The sequence below is a fragment of the Octodon degus genome, unplaced genomic scaffold (assembly GCF_000260255.1).
Source record: "Octodon degus isolate 3935 unplaced genomic scaffold, OctDeg1.0 scaffold00221, whole genome shotgun sequence".
NCBI classification, from domain to species: Eukaryota; Metazoa; Chordata; class Mammalia; order Rodentia; family Octodontidae; genus Octodon; species Octodon degus.
In genome coordinates, this window is record NW_004524797.1 from 1,006,179 (window position 1) to 1,030,146 (window position 23,968).

At 45.0% G+C, this 23,968-nt stretch overlaps 1 protein-coding gene and 1 pseudogene across 1 annotated transcript in view; one reads left to right on the forward strand and one right to left on the reverse strand.

The window, feature by feature from the left end:
• Window positions 1-23,968, reverse strand: part of Coro2a (coronin 2A) — a 75,715-nt gene that overhangs the window by 23,319 nt on the left and 28,428 nt on the right. The window contains exon 2 of the mRNA XM_004645218.2: window positions 18,826-19,026. Within this exon, the coding sequence (XP_004645275.2) occupies window positions 18,826-19,026 (201 nt within the window). The remainder of the gene's footprint in view (window positions 1-18,825; window positions 19,027-23,968) is intronic.
• On the forward strand, window positions 125-586 carry LOC105744074 (annotated as a pseudogene).

Consider the following 23,968-nt stretch of genomic DNA (forward strand, 5'->3'; position numbering starts at 1 on the left):
AAAAAAAAAAAAGAAAATAAAAAAGAAAAGTTACATACTAGGGATTACCACTACCCAGGGGGAATGAAAGATCTCAATAATAAAACTAGAGTCATTTTGGGAAAGCAGCGGCAGCAGATCCAAGATGGCGGCCAGCAGGAGGCTGATGACGGAGCTTGAAGAGATCCGCAAAAATGGAATGAAAAACTTCTGTAACATCCAGGTTGATGAAGCTAATTTATGACTTGGCAAGGGCTTATTGTTCCTTACACCCCTCCATATGAGAAGGGGGCCTTTAGAATTGAAATCAACTTTCCAGCAGAGTATCCATTCAAACCACTGAAGACCACATTTAAAACAAAGATCTATCCCCCAAACACTGATGAAAAAGGGCAAGTTTGCCTGCCGGTAATCAGTGCTGAGAATTGGAAGGCAGCGACCAAGACTGAGCAAGTGATCCAGTCCCTCATAGCACTGGAATGACCCCCAGCCTGAGCACCCGCTCCGGGCTGACCTAGCTGAAGAATACTCTAAGGACTGTAAAAAATTCTGTAAGAATGCTGGAGAGTTTACAAAGAAATATGAGGAAAAGTGACCTGTGGGCTAAAATCTGCCACAAATGATTCCAGCAGGTGTGAGCAGAGACCCCGCGCAGGGCATTCAGACATCCCGCAAAGCAGGACTCTGGAAAACTGACACGTGCCACTGCCTGGCGTTCACCTGTGGCAGTTACTAACTTTCTACAGTTTTCTTAATGAAAAGTGATCTAGTAACCTGTAAGGAAAGGATTGAAAATTTCAGATATTCTAAAATCAAAATCAAAAACAAACAAACAAACAAACAAACACCCTAGAGTACCCTGGAAAAGGAGATTGAAGAGGATATGACAAAATGGAAAGACATCCCTTGCTCCTGAATAGGCAGAACCAATACTGTCAAAAGGCCATACCTCTAAAACTGATTCCCAAGATTTAATGTAATCCCAAACAGAATACCGACAACACTCCTCACAGAGCTGGAGAAACAATCATAAATTTCATGTGGAACCAGAAAGAGACCTAGAATAATAAAAACAATCTTCAGTAACAACAACAAAGCAAGAGGCTCCACAATCCTGGATTTCAAATTATACCACAAAGCTACAGTGATAAAGTCAGTATGGTACTGGCACAAAAACAGACATGTAGATCTATGTAACATAATAGCCAATGCAGAAAAAACCCCAGACACAGTCACCTGATTTTTGACAAAGGAGCTAAAAACATAATACCGGAGGAAGAATACCCTCTTTTAAAAAAATGTATTTAGTACAGGGACTACAGGGTCTTACTACAGTGATTCTCCTGTTTTTCAGCCACCCAAGTACTGGGATTACAGGTGCATGTGCCATCATGCCCAGTCTCAATCACTGTCACAGTGTGCCGTGGGGGAGGGGCTGGTATGGCAGGCCAGGGATTGAACCCCGGTTCCTGCATCTGCCTAAGCAGGCACTTTAATCCGCTGAGCTATCTGGCCAACCCAGGATAGCCTCTTTAGCGAATGATGGTGGGAAAATTGGCTATCCACAAGCAGATTTAATGTAGACCCATATCGTCCACCATGTATTAAAGTAAAATAAAAACAGATCAGAACTCTAAATATTAAAACAGAAACTTTTAACCTCTTGGAAGATAAGATAGGTAGAACTCTTGAAGTCATAGGCATAGGCAACAACTTTCTGAACAATAGTACCTCAGTTGTACAGGAAACAGTTTTGAAAATAAAAAAAATGGGTTAACTGAGGCCTAAGCAGTTGTGATCTGAGGTCAGCAGATCTGTCCCTTACTTTTCTACTGTAAATTGTTACACTAGCATTATAGTAGCTGGCTGTACCTCACAGTGCTTTCCCCCGAGGTATAAAGGAAGCAATCAGGGCCTGCCAGATAGCTCAGAAGACTAAAGCCCTGCTTAGGCGGAGTGCAGCAGCTGGGGTTCGAGCCCCAGCACTACAAGCCATGCAGGCCCCACTCCTAGGACACACTGAGTCAGTGATTGAGACTGGGTGTGGTGGCGCATGCACATATAATCCCAGCACTTGGGAGGCTGAAAACAGGCACATCACTATGAGTCCGATCTATGTAGTGAGACCCTGTAATAAACAAAAAAACAAACAAACAAAAAAAAAAGGGAAGCAATTTATGTGTTTGCACACTTGGTATGACAAAAGGGCAAGGAGTGTACCTGTGCAAAAGTATCAAAACAGGATTTGGACCCACAGTTATGTTTTTGGAGATCGAAGAGGCTATGACAAAACTAGTTTTGTATATGTTTACCTGAGCATCACAACAGGTCCAATAGACCCACAGCACTTCAACAGATTCTTTAAAAAAAATTTCTTTTGATTTTTCTGGGAAGAGCAGCCCAATTCACTACAGTGGTACTTAAAAAATCAGATTTGCAAGTTCTGGGGGTAGTCAAAAGTGAATCACCAAGGGGCCAGGGAGATGGCTCAGTAGAATAAGCGCTTGCCTGGCAAGGGTCTAAGTTCAAATCCCTGGTTACACACACACACACACACACACACACACACACACACACAAGTGAATCATCAGATTACTCATAAATGGATGAGGAAGATGATCCATTATGTAAAAATGCATGTATTCACAGCAAAAGAGTGTGTGGTGATAATGATGATGACTCTGACGCTGGCCACGTGAGCCAAAGTTCCTGCAATGGTGAGATGGCTCAAGACTCCACTGATCCAGACACAGGGAATGCAGCCCTCCTTGATTCAGATGACAACATTCAGATGAAAACAGCAATGTGAGCACATATTTGATTAGTCAAAGTGTTGGGAAATAGCGGCCCAACCAAACAGAATGATGCCCTGTTAGAACTAAGTCTAAAATAGAGTTCTTGGCAGGGGTGCAACAGTATTGGATAGAATGCTAACACGCCATTCAATGTTGGAAATTGTGACGAAATCTAAGAGTTGCTGTGAAATGCATAGACGCCGAAATGCAAGCAAAAAGTTCTGCATGCACCAATGGCCATATTCAAAATGATTTTGTTATGACGCCTCACTAGGTGAACTGAAAGCACTCACAAGTACAGCATACTTAGCATGGATTTCTCATGGTGATCGCAGGAATGTAAAAGACTTAGGAAAAGTTGATGGGTCCAAATATAGTATAAACATTTATGCCCTCATAGATGTAAAGGCTTATTATACTTTAGACATTTATCCTGCAACTAAGCCATCAGGTCCTTATTTCTACAGTAATGAACCGAGTGATGCTATGAACAGATTTGCTGCTCCCATCTCCCAACTAATTGTAATATGACATTCAACTTGATGTTTGCTAAGAGAGCACAATTTGCCTGGTGCAGGAATGTACATAGGAACACAGCAGAAAATCCAAATGAAATGCTCCAATTTCAAGACAGAGAATGGTATAGTACAATCTTTGGATTTCAGAAAGATACAACATTGGCCTCATATATGGCAAAGAAAAAGCAAACTGGTACTGATAATGTCAACATTTCTTCATGAAGGAAACATTAGCAGGAAAACTTCAACAAAAGGGAAGCTTGAGATGGAAACTCAGCAACAAAATCAAACGGGAAGTAGATGTTCTGCACATGTTATGATGCGTTATACAGGAACAGTGATGTCACCTGAAACACAAAGTATTGGCCAATGCTTCTGTTTCACTTGACTCTAAACAGCTTGACAGTTTACAAAGAAAATAACCAGAGTAAGATATTACAGAAAAAAATTTCTTAGAGGATTGAGACTGGAGCTCATCAGAGATCATTTACATTGAGGAAACACCAAATGTTTCTGTCCAAGTAGCTACACAAAAAAATTGTGGAGTGCACTGGTGAGATGACAGGTGAACATACAGGTGCGGCATCACGAAGACCTAAAGATGTCAACTGTGCCCCAGAAGAAAGGACAAGAAAACAAAACATACATACTATTAATGTGAGCAATACTTGTGTATTAAACATGCAGGTGTCAAGTGTGAAGACTGCCCTGGATATGACAGTTGAAGCAAAGTTTATTCCTGCGATGGACTTTTGTTTGTGTTTACATTGTAACTCATATAGTTTTCTAATTTTTGATATTGTCTTTTTGGTTTTATAAGCAGCTAAACAGCTAATGTGAAAATACTGATTTCTAAGTACTCATTACATATTCAATATTGTATTTTATTAACATTTTATTTCCCTGCTAAGTGCATACTGGACAATATAAGCAGTGTTATGGCTGTGTCTAGATCTCCCTGCCCACCACCAAAGCCTCATGAACTTTCAGGTGGGGTGTTTTTTTTTGGAGGTAGCTGAATCTAGAGTTTGTGACTGATTCATGGTTAATGCTGGAATTAAGGGTGCATGATTGCTGGATCAGTCCACTGAGTGGATTGGAACTGTCTAATCCCAGAAGCCTGGATAAGATGAAAGGGGCAGAAAGAGGCTTTCTCCCATTTGGCTCCAGTTGCTTTTGCTGAATTCCATTGCCATGAATGGTTGCCCCTTTGCCATGTGCCACCCTGCCTTAGAGTTAGCGATTATGGACTAAAACCTCTACAAACCCTGAGCTAAATAAACCTTTCCTCCTTTAGCCCTGGGTATCAGGTGTTTTGCTTCAGTAATGACAGAAAAATAACTAAGGCAAGGAGGAAGCTCTTGACAAAATAAGAAGAGAAGAGAGGAGCGGAAAGCTAAGCACACGTGTGTCAGAGTGAGATATAAGCACGGAACATGCTGCTGTCATGTGCGAAGACCGCCTTGGGTGTGACAGTTGAAGCAAAGCTAATTTTTGTGTTAAGAGTTCTATTGGAATTTTCACTGTAGTTCAGATAGGAATTTATTTCTGATATTATCTATTAGGTTTTGTAAGGAAGTACATAGTTGATGTGAAAATGTAGATGTCTATTCTAAATGTAAAATACATATTAAGAACTAAATTATTTTATGATATTTTATGTCCTTGTTAACTACACACTATATAATATAATAAGAACTTCCTCACAAAACAGCAAGATCACTGAGATGTCAAGGATGACCTACAAAATGGCCAGGACAGGTGATGCAGGGATGTGCAGCTGTCACATGAGCACAATCCTCAGGTGTGACAACTGAAGCAAAGACTTTTTTTTTTTTTTTAACAGGGTGCTATTGGTGTTTTCAGTGTAGTTCATATGGTATTTTATTTTTTGATGTTCTTTTCTGTACTGTACAACAAAAACCAGTTGAAGCTGAAAAAGAAATTAGATCTCTCCCTCAAATAAAAAACCCCGTCAAAAAATGGGCAAATGAAATGAATAGACACTTCCCAGAAGAAATGCAAATGGCTAGGAAACAAATTAAGAATGCTCAACACACATCATTGGCCATTACAGAAATACAAATGAACATAACACTGAGATTCTATCTTATTCTACAAAGAAGGGCTACCATCAAGAAATCAAGTATTAACAGCTGCTGGTGAGGCTGTGGGGAAAAGGACTCCTTTTATGGAAATCAGTAGAGATTCCTTAAAAAAAACTAAAACGAGAAATTCCATTTGAGCCACCTATTTCCCTTCTAGGCACCTTCCCTAAGGAATGAAAGACGGCTCACAGTGACACACGCATAGCCATGTTTTTAGCAGCACAACTTGTAATAGCACAATTCAAATCTTGCAAACAGCCTATGTGTCTGTGAGCAGGTGAGTGGTTAAAGGCAATGCGGCACTTACACGCAACGAAGCACCACTTTTCCATAAATAAGGATAAATTTGAGTCTCTTATGGAGAAACAGGTGCCCTTTGAGACCACAACGCTAAGTGAAATAAATCAGACATGCAAGCTTAGATATCATAGGGTTTTATATGAGAAACACAAAGCATAACTAAAGAGTAAACTAAAAACTAGATATGAAACAGGGAGATAGCTCCCCTGCCAAAAGGAAGAAGACCAAGAAGAGACTGAGTAGAGAGTGAGGGGATCAAAAAAAAAAAGGTGTGTTATGTACAGGTACCCACTCCCCACAATGAATGTAATCATTATTTACTATAAAAATGTAATAATAGAAATAAAAAGTAGATTAGATTTTACCTTCATCGAAAATGTATTTTAAAACAAAACTATAGAAGCTAGGTGAGGAGGAGCATACCTATAATCTCAATATTTGGGAGGCTGAGGCAGAGGGATTATAAACTCAAATCTCACCAGAGCTACAAAGCAGGACACTGTCTCAAAAACAAAACAACCCCCCCATACACTACATATTTTCTTTTTTTTTGAGGAACTGGGGATTGAACTCGGGCCCTTGTGCTTGCCAGGGAAGTGCTTATTCTAATGAGCCATCTCCCTGGCCCCTATATTTTCTGAAAAAACCAACCTCCCTCCCCAAACCAAATGTATCCTTGAGGAGTTCTCAGAGACCAGGAATAATGAACACCCAGCAGAGCTCACTCACCCCATACCTGTGGCAGGCATCACTAATGGATCACAGCACCCTTGTGCTAGGGGAAGACTAGGCTGGAAGAGGCTTTTGTCAGTGGGCTGTGAGTAGCAGAGCCTAGCTTCAGCTCCCCACTTCCATGACCCTGTGGGGTACCTAACTGCTCTGGGGGGAATGTTTCTGAGTCAGTGCCCTGGCTCCTTCCTGCACACAGCCTTCCCTTCTCTGTGGATCATTTCCTGGATCATGAGGTGTACACTGGACCTTCTGCTTTGGGTCAGGTTGCTTTCAGGGCCTTTATCTCTTTATTCTCTGGCCCAGGGCCATGCCCGAATTTCTGCCCTGCAGGTTTCTCAGGAAGCGCTAATTGGCAGGCTGGCCTTGGGCTGACAGGAAGCACACTTCCGTCTCTTGCTCACTGGAGCCACAGACTCAGGGAAGGTGCTCAGGGCTGCTGGCCAAGAGGGGCAGTTCCTCCCAAGCTGAGCTCCTCCTAGGCCCCCAGGACAGAGGCTCTGCAGCAACTCCTCCCCTGCTTGTCAGCTGGACAAAGGACAGCTGGGCCTTCCCAGAGAACCAGCACCAGCTGATATCTGTTGCTAAAAGAATGAGCTTCTAAAAGCACCTCTCTCTCTCTCTCTCTCTCTCTCTATATATATATATATATATATATATATATATATTTATTTATTTTTTCTAGATGTTTGTAATCAGGGGACATTTCTACCTTTCTGCCCATTAGGCCAGCACTCAGCCCCAGGCAGCTCTGGTCAATGGGAACAGAATTTCTACATCAGGGAAGATACCCCTGCCCCTTGGCAGACTCCAGGGAACTGGCTTGGGTGCAAGAGCCAGTATCTCCAAGAGTCTATGCTGGGACAGGCGGAGTGGACTGAAAGGCAAGACCCCAAAGGGCAGCCCTCAGGTGGAGGTTGGGAGAGACTTTGAGAACACTGCAACCCTTGGCACTCATGGGGCGTGGCTGTTCCTATCACGCTGTCCTAGTCATGGTCTAATAGCACAGGGTGGTGACAGGTGGAGGAGGGGCAGGGAGGTCACCCAAGGTGGACAGGGGGAAGCCTGGAAGGCTGACTTACTGGGCCTTCTGCAGCTGAGACCCTGCTATGTCATTTTCTACTCCCCAACCCAAAAGTGTAAAAGTACAGAGACCACACCAGGGACACAGTGAAGACCTGGTGTGCGGTCATTGGAGCTGACCACAATCATGCGGTGTTTAAAGTTGGTTGGTAAGTTCCAGGGCCAGGGCACCAGCTAAAGTGCACTGTGAAGGGACCCCCCACCTCACCCTACAGAATAGGTGGGTCTTTGCTTTGAGGTGCCCACAGGAATAAAATGTCACCCTTGACCATGTTTCAACAACTGATGAAACCAAGAGTTTGATCAGCCACTTTCCTGTGCTATAAGGAAAAGTTTTTTCATGGTTTTCTTTAGGGCTCATGATTTAAGGAGTCACGCATGTGCCAGGTCAGGCACTTATTCTGAAAGAGCACTTCTTATGTCCAGCTGTGTGGCCTTCCACTCCTCCCACTCCCTGCTTCTTAGCTCGGTCCCTCAGGCCCCCTGGATATAGGTGCCTCTTTGTCCTGGACCAGCTCCTTCAAGGCACAGGGAGTCATCCCTGGGCTATGTTCTTTTCCAGGCTGAACAGATGGAACTGAAGAGACTTCCCCAAATGAGACAGGCTCTTACTCTACATTTCTAGAATGTTGGGAACCTCGATGGGGAGAACAGGTTTGCACTTTGGAAGCCTTTGGGTCTCAAAATGTGCAGAGTGGAGGTCAGGGGAATGGCACATGCCTGCAATCCCAGCACTCTGGGAGAGTGAGTAGGAGAATCAGAAGTTTGAATCTAGTGGGCTGGGGAGATAGCTCAGTAGCATAAGCGCTTCCCTGGCAAGAGCAAGGGCCTTGAGTTCAATTCGCAGTTCCGCAAAAAAAAAAAAAAAAAAAAAAAAAAAGAAGTTTGAGTCTAGCCTATGCAATTTAGTGACTTGGCGAGACCCTGTCTCAAAATAAAAAGTAAAAATATAGCTGGGAATATACCTTAGTGTGAATGCCTTGTGTTTAATCACCAGTACGACCGACCAACTAACCAATCAACCAACCAACCAACCAAGGACAGGTTGGGACAAGCTTTGGAGGGCTCTGAAGAGAACACAGGCAACGGGGAGCCCAGGGAGGTGTTGGAGCACAGGAATGATGTGGTCAGACATGCTTGAGAAGGGTCAGACTGGCCTCTGCAAGCCGAGCAGGAAGTGCCTCTCCCCGGCCTCCTAGCCACTGTGTCCACCCGGCCTCTCCCTGGCACATGGCCCCCTGGGCCTGGCCTACTCCCAGCAATGTCCCTGGGCCGGCTCACAGGGGCTCTGGCTCCCTCCCCTTTCCTCCTCCCCACCCTCCACACCTCACAGCAAAGTCCACGCTCCTCAGCCCTGCTGGATTGCTGCGTCAGGGCTGGGCTCCAGGGGCAGGACTAGCATAGACCTTGGTTTCCAAGGCTCCAGGTCATCCAGGTTGTGAAACTCACCCTCTAGCCTTCTTCCTCCACAGGCTCACCCTAGTGCCAGTGGAAGAAAGGCTGGGACACTGACGGTGGAGCCAGCCTCTTTGGGGCATGGGACATTGCCTGGGCCAGCCAGGCCTCTCGTAATAATTTCTGGGATTCTATGGCATAGCCAGGCACCTTCTAGTGCAGTGCTCCCTTACTCGCTATGATGGCCAGCCTGTGTCGTCTTTCTTTGGCATACTGCTTACCGCCAGTTCTTGGGCCTGCTAAACCAAGGAGGAGCCAAAGCCAATTGATACACCAAGCCTCAGGAGCAGAAGGTGGGCTCACTGCGAGTGAGGTTCCTAGCCACATGCAGGACTAAATGACCCTGTGGGTCAGGCCTCAGTGCTCAAGATGCTGGGGAAGTCATGACACTAAGGCTTAGCACCCTTCTCTGGGGAATAGAGTGACACTCCCGCAAGACAGACAGGTGTTGGCAAGGCACCAGCATGTGCCCTGAACCCTGCTGGGCCTATCTGGATGAGTATACCCGATGATGGGACAGGCTAGTGTGTGTTTCCTCTCTCAGTTTTGTAGACCTGCTCAGAAACACTGGATATAGTTACTCAAGAAACGAGAAAACTATCATTGGAGGTCCCATTCATTCCAGCTACTCCCCTCTTGGGTATTTTTCCAGAAGAATTGAAAACCTCCTACCACAGTGATAAATGTGCACCCATGTTTACAGTAGCACAACTTGTCATAGCTAAATCTTGGAAACAACACAAATGTCTATCAACTGAGGAATTGGATAAAAAAAGACGTGGTATTTTTATACAAGGGAGTATTACTTAGCTGCAAAAAAAGACAAACTCAAAGGTTTTATAGGTAAGTGGATGCACCTAGAGACCATACCCAGTAAGTCAAACAAATCAGATCCACATGTGTAAACATCATATTGTCTCCTTAGTGTAAGAAACTGAAAGAGTAAATAAAATCTGAACAGTACAATATTTCCCTACTGTGAAAGGGAAACAAACTGTTCACAGAGAAGGAAGAACTGGGATGAAGGAAAGGAGGAAAGAAAGAAGAAGGAAAAAGAAAGATATACATATATACACAGAGCAGCGTGGACAATTCTATTGCTGATTTCTGCTGTTGTATTGAAAGGAGCAGTGAATGCTTAAATGTTTTTCTCCTTTTTAATTCTTTATATTTTTTTGACCAATTGTGCATACTTATACCTGGTAATCTGAACAAATACTTTGAAGACCACAATAATGATCATTGTTGAATTCCTATCATTTTATTTAGTGATATTCTGTATAATTTCTAATTTTTTTTTACTTTTCTTTTGTATTCTGAAAGAAAGAAAGAAAGAAAGAAAGAAAGAAAGAAAGAAAGAAAGGAAGAAAGAAAGAAGCATGTCAACCTAACCCAAGGTCTCTTGTAGCCTTCTAGGCAAACAAACCACACTTATGAGACAACTGGGACATTTCCACAAACGGAATCAGATAGCACAGGGAGTTGTCATTAATGTTGTGACCCTGGCATTATGATTATGTTAGAAAATGTCCCTGCTTTTTAGAACTGCACACTGAAGAATGTGGGGGCAGATGACGAAATGTCCAGGATTTGTTTTAAAATATTTCAGGGGGAAATGAAAAGGATAAAAAGGTGGGACGCAGCGTGGCCCCGACCTACAAGCCCCTGCTTTGGGAGGCTGAGCGAAGGACCTCAAGCCTGAGCTCAGCCTGGGCAATTTAACAGCAGCCTGCTTCAAAGTAAAAGATGAAGAAGGGCTGGGGATGTTCAAGCTCAGTGCAAGGGTCCTGGGTTCAATCCCCAGCACTGAAGAAACAAAACAAAACCCAAAAAACCAGGTAGATAAAGGAAGAAAATAAGCTCTTGATAATTACGTAATTTGGATATAGAAGAGTCATATATGTATACATGCAAACATATGAAAATTTGTGAAATATATATTTACATAATGAGTATATGTAAATACATGAAAAAATATTGTTGAGGCAGGGTCTTACCATGTAGTTCAGTCTTGAACTCACTAGGCAGCCCAGGCTGGCCTAACTTACAGCAATCCTGCCTCAGCCTCCTGAGTGCTGGGCTTGTAGTGTGGACCACCCCGTCCAGCTCACACTGTTTTGTGTTTGAGACTTCTTCAAATTACAAAAGTGAACTAGAGTATGACCTTCTCCTCAAAGTGGAGTTTGCAAGTCAGCAGCTTCGGCTGCACCACAAAGCAGCAGTCCTGCCAGATTTAGCAAATAAAAACACAGAGGGCTCCAACAAAGTCTTATCAGATACAAAAACCATGAATTTTTTACCCTAATTTTATAGCACTGAAAGTTACTTGTAAAAAGTTCACAACTTCTTAGAAAAATTAAACATGCAACTCTTTATGACCCAGCAACTGTCCTCCCAGGCATTTACTCCAGAGAAATGAAGACAGTCTGATTTTCTCACGAAAACCTGCACACTAACGTTTATAGCAACTAAACATACAATAGCCCTAAACTGGAAACAACCACATGACTTTTTATGGCCGAGTGGTTAAATAAACTGTACTTCACCCATTGTGTGGAATGCTACTTAGCAATAGAAAAGAACACACAACTTAAAAAGGCACCAACCTGGATGAATCCCCAGAGTATTTTGCTGCGTGAAAAAAGCCCACCCAAAAGGTTACAACTGTAAGGTTCCCTTTATGCAACTGTATGTATATATGTATGTACGTGTTTGTTTGTTTGAGACAGGGTTTCCCTGTGTAGCCCAGGTTGGCCTGGAATTATGAATCTCCTGCCTCAGCCTTCCAAGAAACCTGGCATTACAGGTCAGGATTATAAGAATACATGCCCAGATATTTTGCATTCTTTAGGGGAGGTTTATTTTTTGGTTTTGGTGCCAAGGACCAAACTCAGGGTTTCCAGCTTGCTAGGCAAGCATTCTACCACTGGATTTCCCCAGCCCCTTTTGCATTCTTACAATGTCAAAAATATAAAACTGAAGACCAGATTAGTGGTTGTCAGGGGTTAAGGAGGGAGTGGCTGTGGTGTCAAAGGACAATGGAGAGGTCTCTGATGGAAATACTGGATCTTTTTTCATTTTTTATTTATTTTGAAATGCTGGGTCTTTTTTTTTTTAATTTTTTAATTTTTTTTTTTTTAATGCTGGGTCTTAACTGTGCCGCCAATACCATGGTTGAGAGCCTGCACTGCCGTCTATGAGATGTGACTATTGAGGGGGTGTGGACAAAGGTCACACAGGACCTTGCTGTATTATTCCTTACAGCTGCATTTAATCTACAACTATCAAAATAAAAAGTTTAATTATAAAAAAAGTTGAAAAAAATTACTTGTTTATCTGAAGTGGAATTTAGCTGGGCCTCCTGTAATATAACCAGAAAGCCTACTGGAAACACTGCTCTCTGGCTGCACCACAGACCCAAAGAATGAGAACCAGCATGGTGACACTGTCCTGGGAGAAGCTCTGGATGGCGGCCCCAGTGCTAGTGGTGGCCAGATTCTTAGGAGCCTGGGATAGCAGCCTATGCCCTTGAGCTAGCTATGAAATTTTACAAAGCCCAAAGCCATCTGATGTCTTACCTAGGATCAAGTTGTGTAGGACAGCTGAATTCCAACCCAGCAGTGGTTTCCTGCTTGACTCAGAGGAGCCCAGGCTCACTTTGGTCTAAATACCTTCATGACCTGGGCTCTGCTCCCCATCATGTGTCACCACTCTTACCCAAGTAATGCTGCACATTCCTACCAAGCCCATTCCCACCGAGGGGCTCTGGCACATGCTATTCACTCGGCCTGAATGCTCTCCCTCCAGTCCCTCAGGTGGCTCTCTGCTGAAAGGCTGAGACCTGAGAAACGTCTCACCAGTGCATCTGTCTAAGCCCTTCCCCACCCTTGTCATATTTTATCACATCAAACCAGTTTACTTTCTTGGTATCAGTAATGAGTATTGACAGTTCTAAAAGAGCTGGAGTTTTGATAAAGATCAGCAAAGCCAACCAATTAATCCTTTAATTAAGAATGCAATTTGTATGGTGGACAGAACCTTTTATAAGCACTCAGATCTTGGATAAACAGGTGGCTCCCCAAAACATCTCTAAAGGTCACTCCAGCTCTGATCTTTGAGGCTTTCTCCAGATCTCATTTTGTCTTTGTCTCCTCAGTTTGAAAAATATCATTTCTTCCGATGAGTTCACTAGCCTCTGCCTTGAACTCAAGGCTCTTCTCACCGGCCCCAGCCTACTTCTCCAGTGTATTTCCCTTCTTGTCCTTCTCAGATTGATTATTTGTTTTGGTCAGACTGCTCTCTGCATTGTTCCTTGAACATTCCAGGTATAACCTGCCCCCTGCCGCCCAGCTCCCCAGCCTTTGCTACTGCCATTCCCTTTGCCATTTATGCCCCCTTGGATATGTGGATGAGGAATCATTAGGTAATTTGTTCAGTCAATGAAAATTTATGAACACCAATTATGCACCCATAATGGTAAAGTGACTCCTCTTCTCCCTACTCTACATACACTGGGGGTACGGAGCAGGGCGCAGACTAATTTCAAGGAGTCAAGGTGTGGTGTCCTAAGGAAGGAATAAGGTGTCTGAAGAAAGGACGGAGCTAACCTGGGCATGGTGGTGCGATCCCAGCACTCTCAGAAAGGGAGGCAGAAGAATCGAAAGTTCAAACCCAGCCTGGGCAAGGTAGTAAGGCCTTGTCTCAATCAATCAATCAATCAAAAAATAAAAAAGGGGGTGGAGATTTAGCTGTGAAGGCCCTGGTTTCAATCTCCTGTAGGGGAAAGGGTGCTACAGAAATATAAAATTTGGTAAGGAAGAAAAGTGTCCATGATGAACATAGCACACCCTGCCATTCCCTTAGGCCATCTTTAATATCAGTCTTTCAATAACGCTCTACAATTTTCTCCAAGTCCTTAATGTTTATTCATAAGCATCTGATTTTCTATTATCTTCCTGGAAATACTTAATTACATCTTTTCTGAATGTTCCTCGTATGTACAAAAGTAAATCACTTGTGTATTTTGAGTTTTGCACTCAGATGCCTTACAAATACCCTTTTTAAAGAATAATTTAGATACACATTCCTTTGGGCACAATCAGCTATGTAGATAAGGGCAGTTTCATTTCTTCCTTTTTTATCCTTATATCATCTACTTATTTTTCTATTCTTACTGTGCAGGTCATAACCTTTTTATCTTATTCCTGATTTCAAAAGGATGTGTCTAACATTCCTCCTTTATAAATGATGTTTGTACTATTTACCAAAGAGACCAAAGCCAACAGTACTAATAACAGGACAAATGACATCATAGGTCCCGTGAAGTGATGAACCGAGAAGGACACAACATCAGATGTGTAACAGTCTTTGCCAAAAATAACACAAACGAGTCTAATGAACACATAACCTGATAAATCCAAATTTAGAAACATTCTGCAAAACCATTGGCCTTTTTAAAATTGCTAACAACATGGAATAAAGAAGGCTAGGAGATTTGATACCTAAAATGTAATATGTGATTGTGAATTGGATTCTAGATCAGGAAAGCAAAATTTGCTATAAGGAACATTATTGAGGTAATAGGCATAATATAAATTTGGATTGTACAGCTAGCATTCTATAGTGTTAGATTTCCAAATGTGGTTCTGTTGTGGGAATACAAGAAAATGTTCTCGCGCTCAGGACATAGACTGAAATACAACATTTGGGGTGAAGGCTTGTAGCTACAGCATCTCTACACTTTCAAACACATACATAGTGCAAATATGGAAAAACATTAATAACTAGTTAACCAGGTAAAGAATAACCAGGAGTTCCTTCAATTATATTTGCAATTTTTCTTTCTTTCTTTTTCTTCCTTCCTTCCTTTCTTTTTTTCTTTTTCAGTCTTTTTGAGACAGGGTCTCGCTATGTAGTTAAGGTTGACCTTGAGCTCACTTTATAGTCTAAGCTGGCCTGGAACTTGCAATGATTTGCCTGCTTCAGCCTCTTGGGATTACAGGTGTGTACTTCTGTGTCTGGCTGCAAATTTACTATAGGATTGAAATTATTTCAAAATAAAAAGTTTGTAAAATGCTGTTTTCAATAGGTTATAAGATTTCCCTTCTATCCCTGATGCCATAGTTTTGGCCTTGACTGTTCCCAGCAGGAGGTCCCTGGGAGGTAGGTGGTAGAGTCTTCAAGGAGTGAGGCCTAGCGGGAGGTCTTTAGGTTATGGGGCACCAGACACCTGCCTCCGGGTTGTTGGACCCTTTCCTTGTCTCTTGTGCTTCCTGGTGACACCATGCCCCAAAGCCACAGGGCCAATCAATTAAGGATTGAAACCTCCAAAACTGTGAGCCAAAATAAATCTTTCGTCTTTAAAGTTAATCATCTCAGGTGTTTGTCCTGGTGATAAAAAGTGAACACACCTAGTGAGACTTCTGCTGGGATTTTTCTCATGCATGGTCACTGTGCTTTATCAAATGCCTTCTCTGCATCAATGGCGGTGACTGCATGATTTTTCTCCTGTCATTTGTCAATAAGATGGCTTACCATTGTGGACTAATATTAAGCCACCTTTAGCTTCTGGAATAAATATAACTTGATCCCAAAATATCTTTCCTTATTCATGATTAGATTTTATTTGCTACTAATTCTGCATTTTCATGAGTGCAGTCTGTCTGCGTTTTTTTTTTTTTTTTTTTTTCTTTCGTCTTCTTTGTCTGGTTTTGGTATCGTGGCTACACAGGTGTCAGAGAATGAGGAAGGGAGTCCTCCCTCTTTTGTCATTTCTGGAGGAGCGTGTGAAAGATTAGATAATTTCTCCCTTGAAAGTTTAGTAAGACTTGCCTATAAATTCATCTAGGCCTAGAATCTTCCTTATGTATATGCATATGTGAAACACAACAAACAAAAAAGAACATCAAATGTAAACGCTGGAAAATAAATTACCAACAGATCATTTAAAAACATGGATTTTCCTAATTTTGCTATAACATGAGCTACCATGCACCATTCCATCCTTCTGTCCTAGGGCACCAAACATACATTCGGCTTGGTATTCCCGGGTAACGGGCCACATGTATTTTCTATTTCACCTGGAACCAGAATTGTCTCATATGTATTTTACACTGTTCCTTATCTTCGCTATTACTTGCTATTAGAAGACATTTACATTTTTTGACATTATGGTGTGTAGAGAAAATTTTATTGCTTAATTTAAAAAAAATTATAAGACTTTTCCTTTCTTTTTTGATTCCTGGTGATGAGAAAAGAGTCTCTACTTGAATCCATATCTCACACTGTCAATGTTTTCAAATTTATTGGCATAAAGCTGCTCATTAAAATATCTTACTACATTATTTTCTTGTGTTGCTAGAGACTGAACCCAGGGCTATGTACATGCTAGGCAAGTCCTCGACCAGTGAGTTATATTCCCAGCTATCATATTACATTTTATTTATTTATTTTTGTATTTTAAGGAAGGGCTTATAGGGTGTTCAAGTTCTCACTACTAGATTGGACTTGTAGCGATCCGCCTGTTTACAGCCTCCCAAGAGCTGGGATTATAGGTGCAAGCCACTACACCCAGTCTCAATCACCATCTCAGTGTGCCTTGGGGGGTGGGGCCAGCACGCCAGGCCCTGGGATTGAACCTCCGGCCCCTGAGCCTGCTTGCAGGCACTTTAATCCACTGAGCTTTTGGCCGCTGTATCATATTATATTTTAAAGTTCCGTGGTTACATTGCTTTTTTTTTGTCCTGATGTTATTTGTATCTTCTTTCTTTTATTCTTTAATCAGTCTCTCCAGAGGCTTCTCTATCCTTCCTTCCTTCCCACCTTCCTTCCTTCCTTCCTTCCTTCCTTCCTTCCTTCCTTCCTTCCTTCCTTCCTTCTTTCCTTTCTGTTTTTCTTTCTTTTGAGAAAGAGTGTCACTGTGTGGCTTAGGTCTTGAACTTGCTCTGGAGCCCAGGCTGGCCTCCACCTGTCAGCTTTTTTGCCTCAGCTCACCCAGAGCTGGGATTAGACGTGCTTCACCATTCCTGGACTTTTCTGCTTTTTATTATCTCCTTCCTTAAATTTTCTTTGGGTTTACTGGTTTTTGTTTTTTTTTTTTAAATGTCTTACATTAAATGCTTAGCCATTAATGGTCAGCCTTTTTTTCCCTTTTGTACTTCACTTTTCCTCTTCCCTTTGTATCAGTGCTGTACTTGTTATCAGTGTTGATTCACCACATGCCCCACATCCCCTAAGTTTTATGACATAATCCAAAGAACTTTTAAATTTCCTGATTGCTTCTTTGGCCCCTGCTATTTTAGAAATGTGGTTTTTTTTGGTGGAACTGGGGATTGAACTCAGATCCTTGCGTTTGCTAGTCAAGCGCTTATCCTACTGAGCCATCTCCCCGGCCCCAGAAATGTGTTTTAAATTTTCTAAGTGAGAAGGAATTTAACATTTACGTCATTTTATTTATTTATTTTTGGCAGAACCGAGGATTGAACTCAGACCCTTGCACTTCCCAGGGAAGTGCTTATTCTACTGAGTCAGCTTCCCGGCCCCTTATTTAGTTATTTAATGTGTTTGGTACAGGGTCTCACTATACAGCTTGGACTTGTAGTGATCCTCCTGTTTTCAGCCTCCTCAAAGCTGGAGCTACAGGTGTGGACCATCACGCCTGGTCTCAGTGGCCCAGCATGCCTGAGGATGGGCTGCCATGGCAGGTGGTGCTGGGGATCAAATCCCTGTTCTTGCGCTTGCCTAAGCAGGTTTTTAGTCTGCTGAGCTATCTCACCAGCCCTTTGTATTATTGATGTCTAACTCAACTGAACTGCAAAATGAAAGTCTGGTCTATGCATAAGCTAGGCATGCTAGCACACTCCTGTAATCTCAGCACTTTGGGAAGCTGAGGCAGGAAGGCCTCAAGTTTGAGCTCCATTTGGGCAAAAAAGGCTGGGGATATAACTCAGTACAAAGTTTCTAGGTTTAATACCCTGGACTGAAGAAAAAGAAAGAAAGAAAGAAAGAAAGAAAGAAAGAAAGAAAGAAAGAAAGAAAGAAGAAAAGAAAGAAAGAAAGAAAAGAAAAGAAAGAAAGAGCGAGCCAGCCAGCCCGTTCTCAACCACTCTGGCGTATATTTATGGCCATGACTGCAGATGTCCTCTGAGGGTGCAGGTCAGGCACGTGCCGTTGCAGCTGACTCCTAGGTGGTGGTCACGTGGTGGCTGTCTGTGCGTCTGGAGTATCCTGATCTTGGTCTGTGCGCCGCTCTTCTCTGGAGAGACTTCACAGCTCTTTGCGGGAGCTAGAGGCTCTCCCTGCTAAGAAGCCCCCAAGTCTTTCCAGGTGCCCAGCCGTGGGCAGAGACTCAGAGCTGGTACCCTGCCATGAGGATGATCTCCATGAAGCAGTCACTCCTAGGAGTCATAAGACTGACTCTCGGCGACGGTCTACGGTCTGCCTGCCTAGGACAAGTCTGCCCTCTGACAGCTCATCTTTCAAGGCCTAGTGTTTATTTCCCTTTTCTTTGGCAGGGACAGGTGGCTTTGAGATTTCCATATGAGTTCAGGAAGATATTAAAAACTATATTTTATGCAGAGGTGAATTAACTTGCAGAATCATCCTACAGAGAAGAGCAGAAGCCCTATTATATCCAGCCCAGCTATTGGAGGCTGAAACCCCAGATACAGATACTTTCCTAAGAAGGACACCAAGGCTCAGAGAGGTGACATGACTTACTTGAGGTCACACAGCTAGGGCAAGACAGGACTAGGACATGGATCACACCTAAGCCTAAAAACCAAGGTTCTGTCTGCTTTCCCTCTGTCCTGACGGCCTCTGGAGGCCTGTCATGGCCTGGGGAGGGCAAAGTGGTCTTACCTGGTTCAGGGGGATGACGAGGAAGGCCCCCCCACCTGCACACTCAGTGACCACTGCGATGAAGTGGGGGTTCACTGCACAGAAGTGATTGTCGTGGACGCTGCGGGTGATGGGCACAGAGTCATAGCAGTTCTCCTTGCTGGCCGGTTTGCCAAAGACATGGCGGAACTTGGAGCTCCGGTACTGGGGATGCCATGACATCTGTTGGAGACAAATAGGACAAAAGGCTTGAGGCTCAATGCCCTGGCTGTGGGACACAGGAAGACCTCACTTGAGAATCTGTAAGTGGGCACAGGTGGGGGCAGTGCCCAGCTGTGTGCGTGGCTCACAGTCATGGCTAGCTCTATGCATCCAGTGAGGTAAGGGGCACAGAGCATCATTTCCACCAACTTGCGTGCTGATGTACTAGGGCTTTTCATCTCTTCAAAGGTAAACACAAAAAGGCAGAGAAACTACAAAGAACTGGCCAGCAACTCTGTCCCAGTCCCTCGCCCAACTAAGTGGGTAGCTCTTCTCTGGAGCTGGAAGGCCTGGGCTCCAATTCCACTTTCAGATTTCAGAGCATTTCAGGCTTTTGCACTTCTGGATTAGGGAGCTGAACCCGTGCTATCATGCAGGAATCTAGAGTTTCCTCTGTTCCTCATCCGGCTGGTACTTGTTGACTATTTACTGAGCATGACGGAGCCCAGACTCCGTTTCCGGCACTGGGGCTTGGTGAGCATGAGCCTGAGCCCTGCCTTACGGGAGGGAAGAGTCCTTGTGTGAGGCGTCACGCCGGGGACTTGCACATGCCAGCAGGGAGGACAGCTACTGGAGGTGACGCATGAGCTTGAGGTGAAGGATGAGCAGGCCACATAGACAGGACAAGGGAGAACTGGCGCAGATGTCCTGGCAGACAGAAGTGTTTGGGCAAAGGCCCTGAGACTGCGGCAGACAGAATGTGTGAGGGGCCACTCTTAGTTTATTAACCTCAGCAGGGAGATTTTAAAATGAAAACATATAAGAGCCGGCCAGATAGCTCAGTGGTCTAAAGTGCTTGCTTAGGCAGGTACAGGGACTGGGGTTTGATCCCCAGCATGCCATCCCAGCCCTGCCCCTGGGGCATACTGAGACAGTGACCGAGACTGGGCGTGGTGGTATGAGCCTGCAATCCCAGTGCTTGGGAGGCTGAAAACAGGAGGATCACTAGGAGTCTGATGTGTGTAGTGAGACCCTGTAGACCCTGTCCTAAATACATAAACAAAACAAACAAACAAACAAACAAAAGAAAACATAAAGTACTTGACTTACGAACAAATTCCATTCTGGGAAAACATTTGTCAACTGGATACGTTCACAAGGCTGACCAAGTAAGTCTTAGATACCTCTGACACGAATATACAATGTAAAACATAAAAAACAAAACAAAACAAAACCACCAAGTATAAGGTCTATTTGTGACCTTCCATTTGTGAAAGTTCGCAACTTGAATGTTCACTAATCAGGGACTTCTGTATATGAGACACACATACAAGCCTGTCTGCTGGCTGAGAGGAGTGAGGGCAGGTCAGCTGGAGCGGCGCGCAGGGCCACCTTGCAACCAGCTTGAGAGCAGTTCAGGCCTTAGCCAGGGCCACACAGGATCTGGGGCCTTATCTCGCCAGGGTACTTTCAGGCCCCAGGCCTTGGCTGGTTGATCCTGGTCACGCCTGCCCCCACCTCATATCACCCCGATGCTCCCATATATGTCACCCTCAGGATAAGGTCATATCCTGAGCCTGGTCTTCTGGGCTTTTGGGTTGGGTCTCAGTAACTACTTCCGCTTATCCCCTAAACAGTACTGTCTAATTTCCTTGTCACCTGCCTTGCATTTCCAGTCCCTGGCCCTCCCTATTGCTGTGTTATTTCTCCCATGCTCCACTTTCCACATGCACAGCCACTTCTCCTAAGCCAAGCTACCTCCTCCAGAGTCATCTTTGATCTTCAGGTTTCAGGGATCTTACTCTCTAGCTCTCTAGCTGCCTCCCTCTAGCTGCCTCTCCTACCCCACTTTAACCCTCAGCACTATGTGCCCAGATTCAGTTTGATGTCTGGGCTCATGCTCTGCACAGGAAGGTTCCTCAGAGAGTGCGGGAGTTCTGCTGTGGAGTGCCCAGCACAGCAGCTGCCCAGCCCCAGGGCACCCGGCAGGACAGAAGGAGCCTGCCCCATCCAGGTGCTGGCCCTGGAGCTCTGCTCTGTGCCCAGTCCTAGGCACAGGATTAGGTCACTGATCAGGTGCACAGCTTTTCCATTGCTGGGACAGAATACCTGCCCACAACTTTCAGGAGGAAATGATTTATTCGGCTTGTCATTTCAGAGTTTCAGTTCCTGATGCGCTAGCTCCAAGACAGAAATATCATGGCAGAAGGGTGTGGTGGAGTGGGGCTGCGATGTTTACACAGGCTGGAAGGCAGAGCAGGGAACAGTGCCAGAGAGGGCAGGGGCCAAGGACCAGACACAGTGCCCAAGGCCACACCCCCAAGATTACCCAGCCACACTGCAAAGCATGCTTTACCAAGCTGCTGGGTGTCTCTTAATCTAATCAAGTTGACATATCTTGATCAATGTCATATCTGGGGCCTGACCCCTGGGCTATGCCTTTTACAATGCACCAGGTGATCCCAAGGTCTTGCAGGGGCCCCTTCTATTATGCAAAGCTCAGAAATGTTAAGTTTTCTTCTTGGAGCTCTGCCAAACCTTTACTGCATTTGCTAGAGCTATACGAAAGTGCACAGCACAGTGATGGACCAACTAACTAAAGCTCATTGATCCTCATTTATAGAGCTCAAGAGAACACAAAACAAAAAGAAATAGAAAAGCCATAGTCAAGGGTATAGAAACAGGGAAAATGCTGGCGAAAACTGATCACCTGGATTGTAGGGAGCTTATGCTACTGAGTGCATGCTGTCTGGTCCTCCAGGCACAGAAAGTGGGGTAGACCTCAGATCTGGGTCCTAGCCACCAATTTCACAAGGGACACAATTAGAATCGGTGTCTATTAGCTCAAGGCCACCATGGGCTAAGGAGCAGTGTAGCTTTTTCTCAGTACTGGGTCACAAGAAAATGGGTTGTCTTGGGGAAAAAAAAAATGGCAAGGAGAATGATCTCATTAGGCTTTTGGCCAATGAGTGGAAAGTAAGGAGCTGCCCTGAGCCTGGGCTGGGCATAGGAAAGCAGGAGGCAAGTCAGAGGCTCTGCTCCAGCCCCCGCCCCCTCTCCATAAGCACCTGTGTGCGGCAGATGGTGACGGCCACTGGTCTTCCCTGGCTTCCATCCTGACACACCCCCCTCGCAGTTTAGGCAGCCACAGCACTCACTCTGATTAGTGGGTTAGGGACAAAGTGATTCAGTCACTTACAGAGCACAGCATGTAAGACAAGGTGCCTCTGACCCTCGCCGGGGGGCCGGGGACCGTGTGCAGCACAGCAGCACCCCAACAGACAGACAGCAGGACAGGGAAAGCAGGGGCCACTGGGCTAGGGCTTCACAATCACAGAACATAAGTTACCCATCTTGACTAATACATGGCCCCATCAGGTCCAGCCCTGGGAGACGGCAAGTGGCTGCCAGGGTTTGGCGGGCCAGATACCCTCAGGGAAGTGGGCTCAGGGCAACAAGACCCGCTTCCCTTTTTGGTGGACTCTGAAGGCTGAACAGAGGAGAGTTTCGAATGGCTGTGAGGCCACAATCACCTGGGCCGAAGTAAGGCAGCAATGTGTACAGGGGTGGGTGGGGACACATTAGTGAAATACCAAGGAGGTGGCATCAATCAGACTTGGCAGGCTGTAGGGCCGGGGCTCAGTCCCTGCTGCTGGAGTCAACATGACCTATGAGCAGCTGTGACCCCTCTGCCCCTGCTAGCAGCCCCCTCCCCAGCCCGGGGGGATGTGGGGTTGCTCAACATCCCAGGGCAGCTTCCGGCCCAGGAGCAGTCAGGAAGCCACAAGGGGCCCAGTCAACAGCTCTCCTGAGACTTGGCAGCGCCCTGGCAATGAAACTCGCAGGCTATGAGCGTGTACGACGTGCCAAGCGCTTTCCACGTACAAACACGGCAGGTAGGGGCCATGGGCTTCCCACGATGATGCAGGGCGTGAGGTGAGCAAGAGCCACAGCTGGGCCATGGTGGAGCAGGGGCTGCATTCAGCTGTGTCCCTGCAGCCTCCAGCTCCAGGTTCCTACAGATACTAACCCTTGCATGATAGCGTGTGCACACCTATGACACCCTTGGGTCTCATCTCAGCCCCTAAAGGCACATGGAAGGGCCATGTCATCCCTGCCCCCACTTTACAGAACAGGAAAATAGGCGCAGGAAGCTTGGTGGGGGCCCTCTGGAAAGGGTGAAGCTGGCATGGCTGGGCAGCCTGAACATCCATGTCCTCCGCCCCGTTACAGCCCTATCTCACCGCCAAGGTTCTTCCAGATCTGCTGCCAGGAAAGGAAAATTACAGCAATGGGGGTGGAGATGTCCCCAGCAAGGCTGGCCTCTCAGCTGCTCCCTTGGTGCATGCTACACGAGGGTGTGTGCACCACCCAGCAAGTGTGCACACATGCTGGCTGTATGTGCTCATGAGTGTGCACTGCCCTCAAGGTAGTGTTATGGACGAGTGTGCTTGGACCTTGGCGCGTGCACTAACTTTAATGACTCAGCAATTCAGACACCAGAGTTTCACTTTCCCTACAGGCAGGCACTTGCTTGCCAGGGAGGACTGGAGTGGGTAGGGCCCATCATAGGACTTTATAGAAGCTCACTCAGGCTGGCCTCCCGGGCTCAGAGGAAGGAGTGGTATCTGCCTGCTGCCGCCATCCTTGCCTGGCAAGCCTGATGCCAAGAGATCAGACTCTGAGGACTGGGGACTCCCTGCCCTGAAAGAATGTAATCATCTTTGGGCTTCATGTCACATTGAGTGTATTTTTTAATGGCTGAGGGTCTGTCCCATCCTTTGAAACTCTCCTGCAAGGTACCTGGGGATTATTACTTCCTAGCTGACAACTGAAAAACTGAGGAAGTAACCGGACAAAAATTGTATTGGTTCAAGCAGTGGAGGCTGAGACCGTGCCTGATGCACTCCATCCTCTTACTCTAATAGACCTGGTGGTGGTTGTGGGAGAGAGAGAGAGAGAG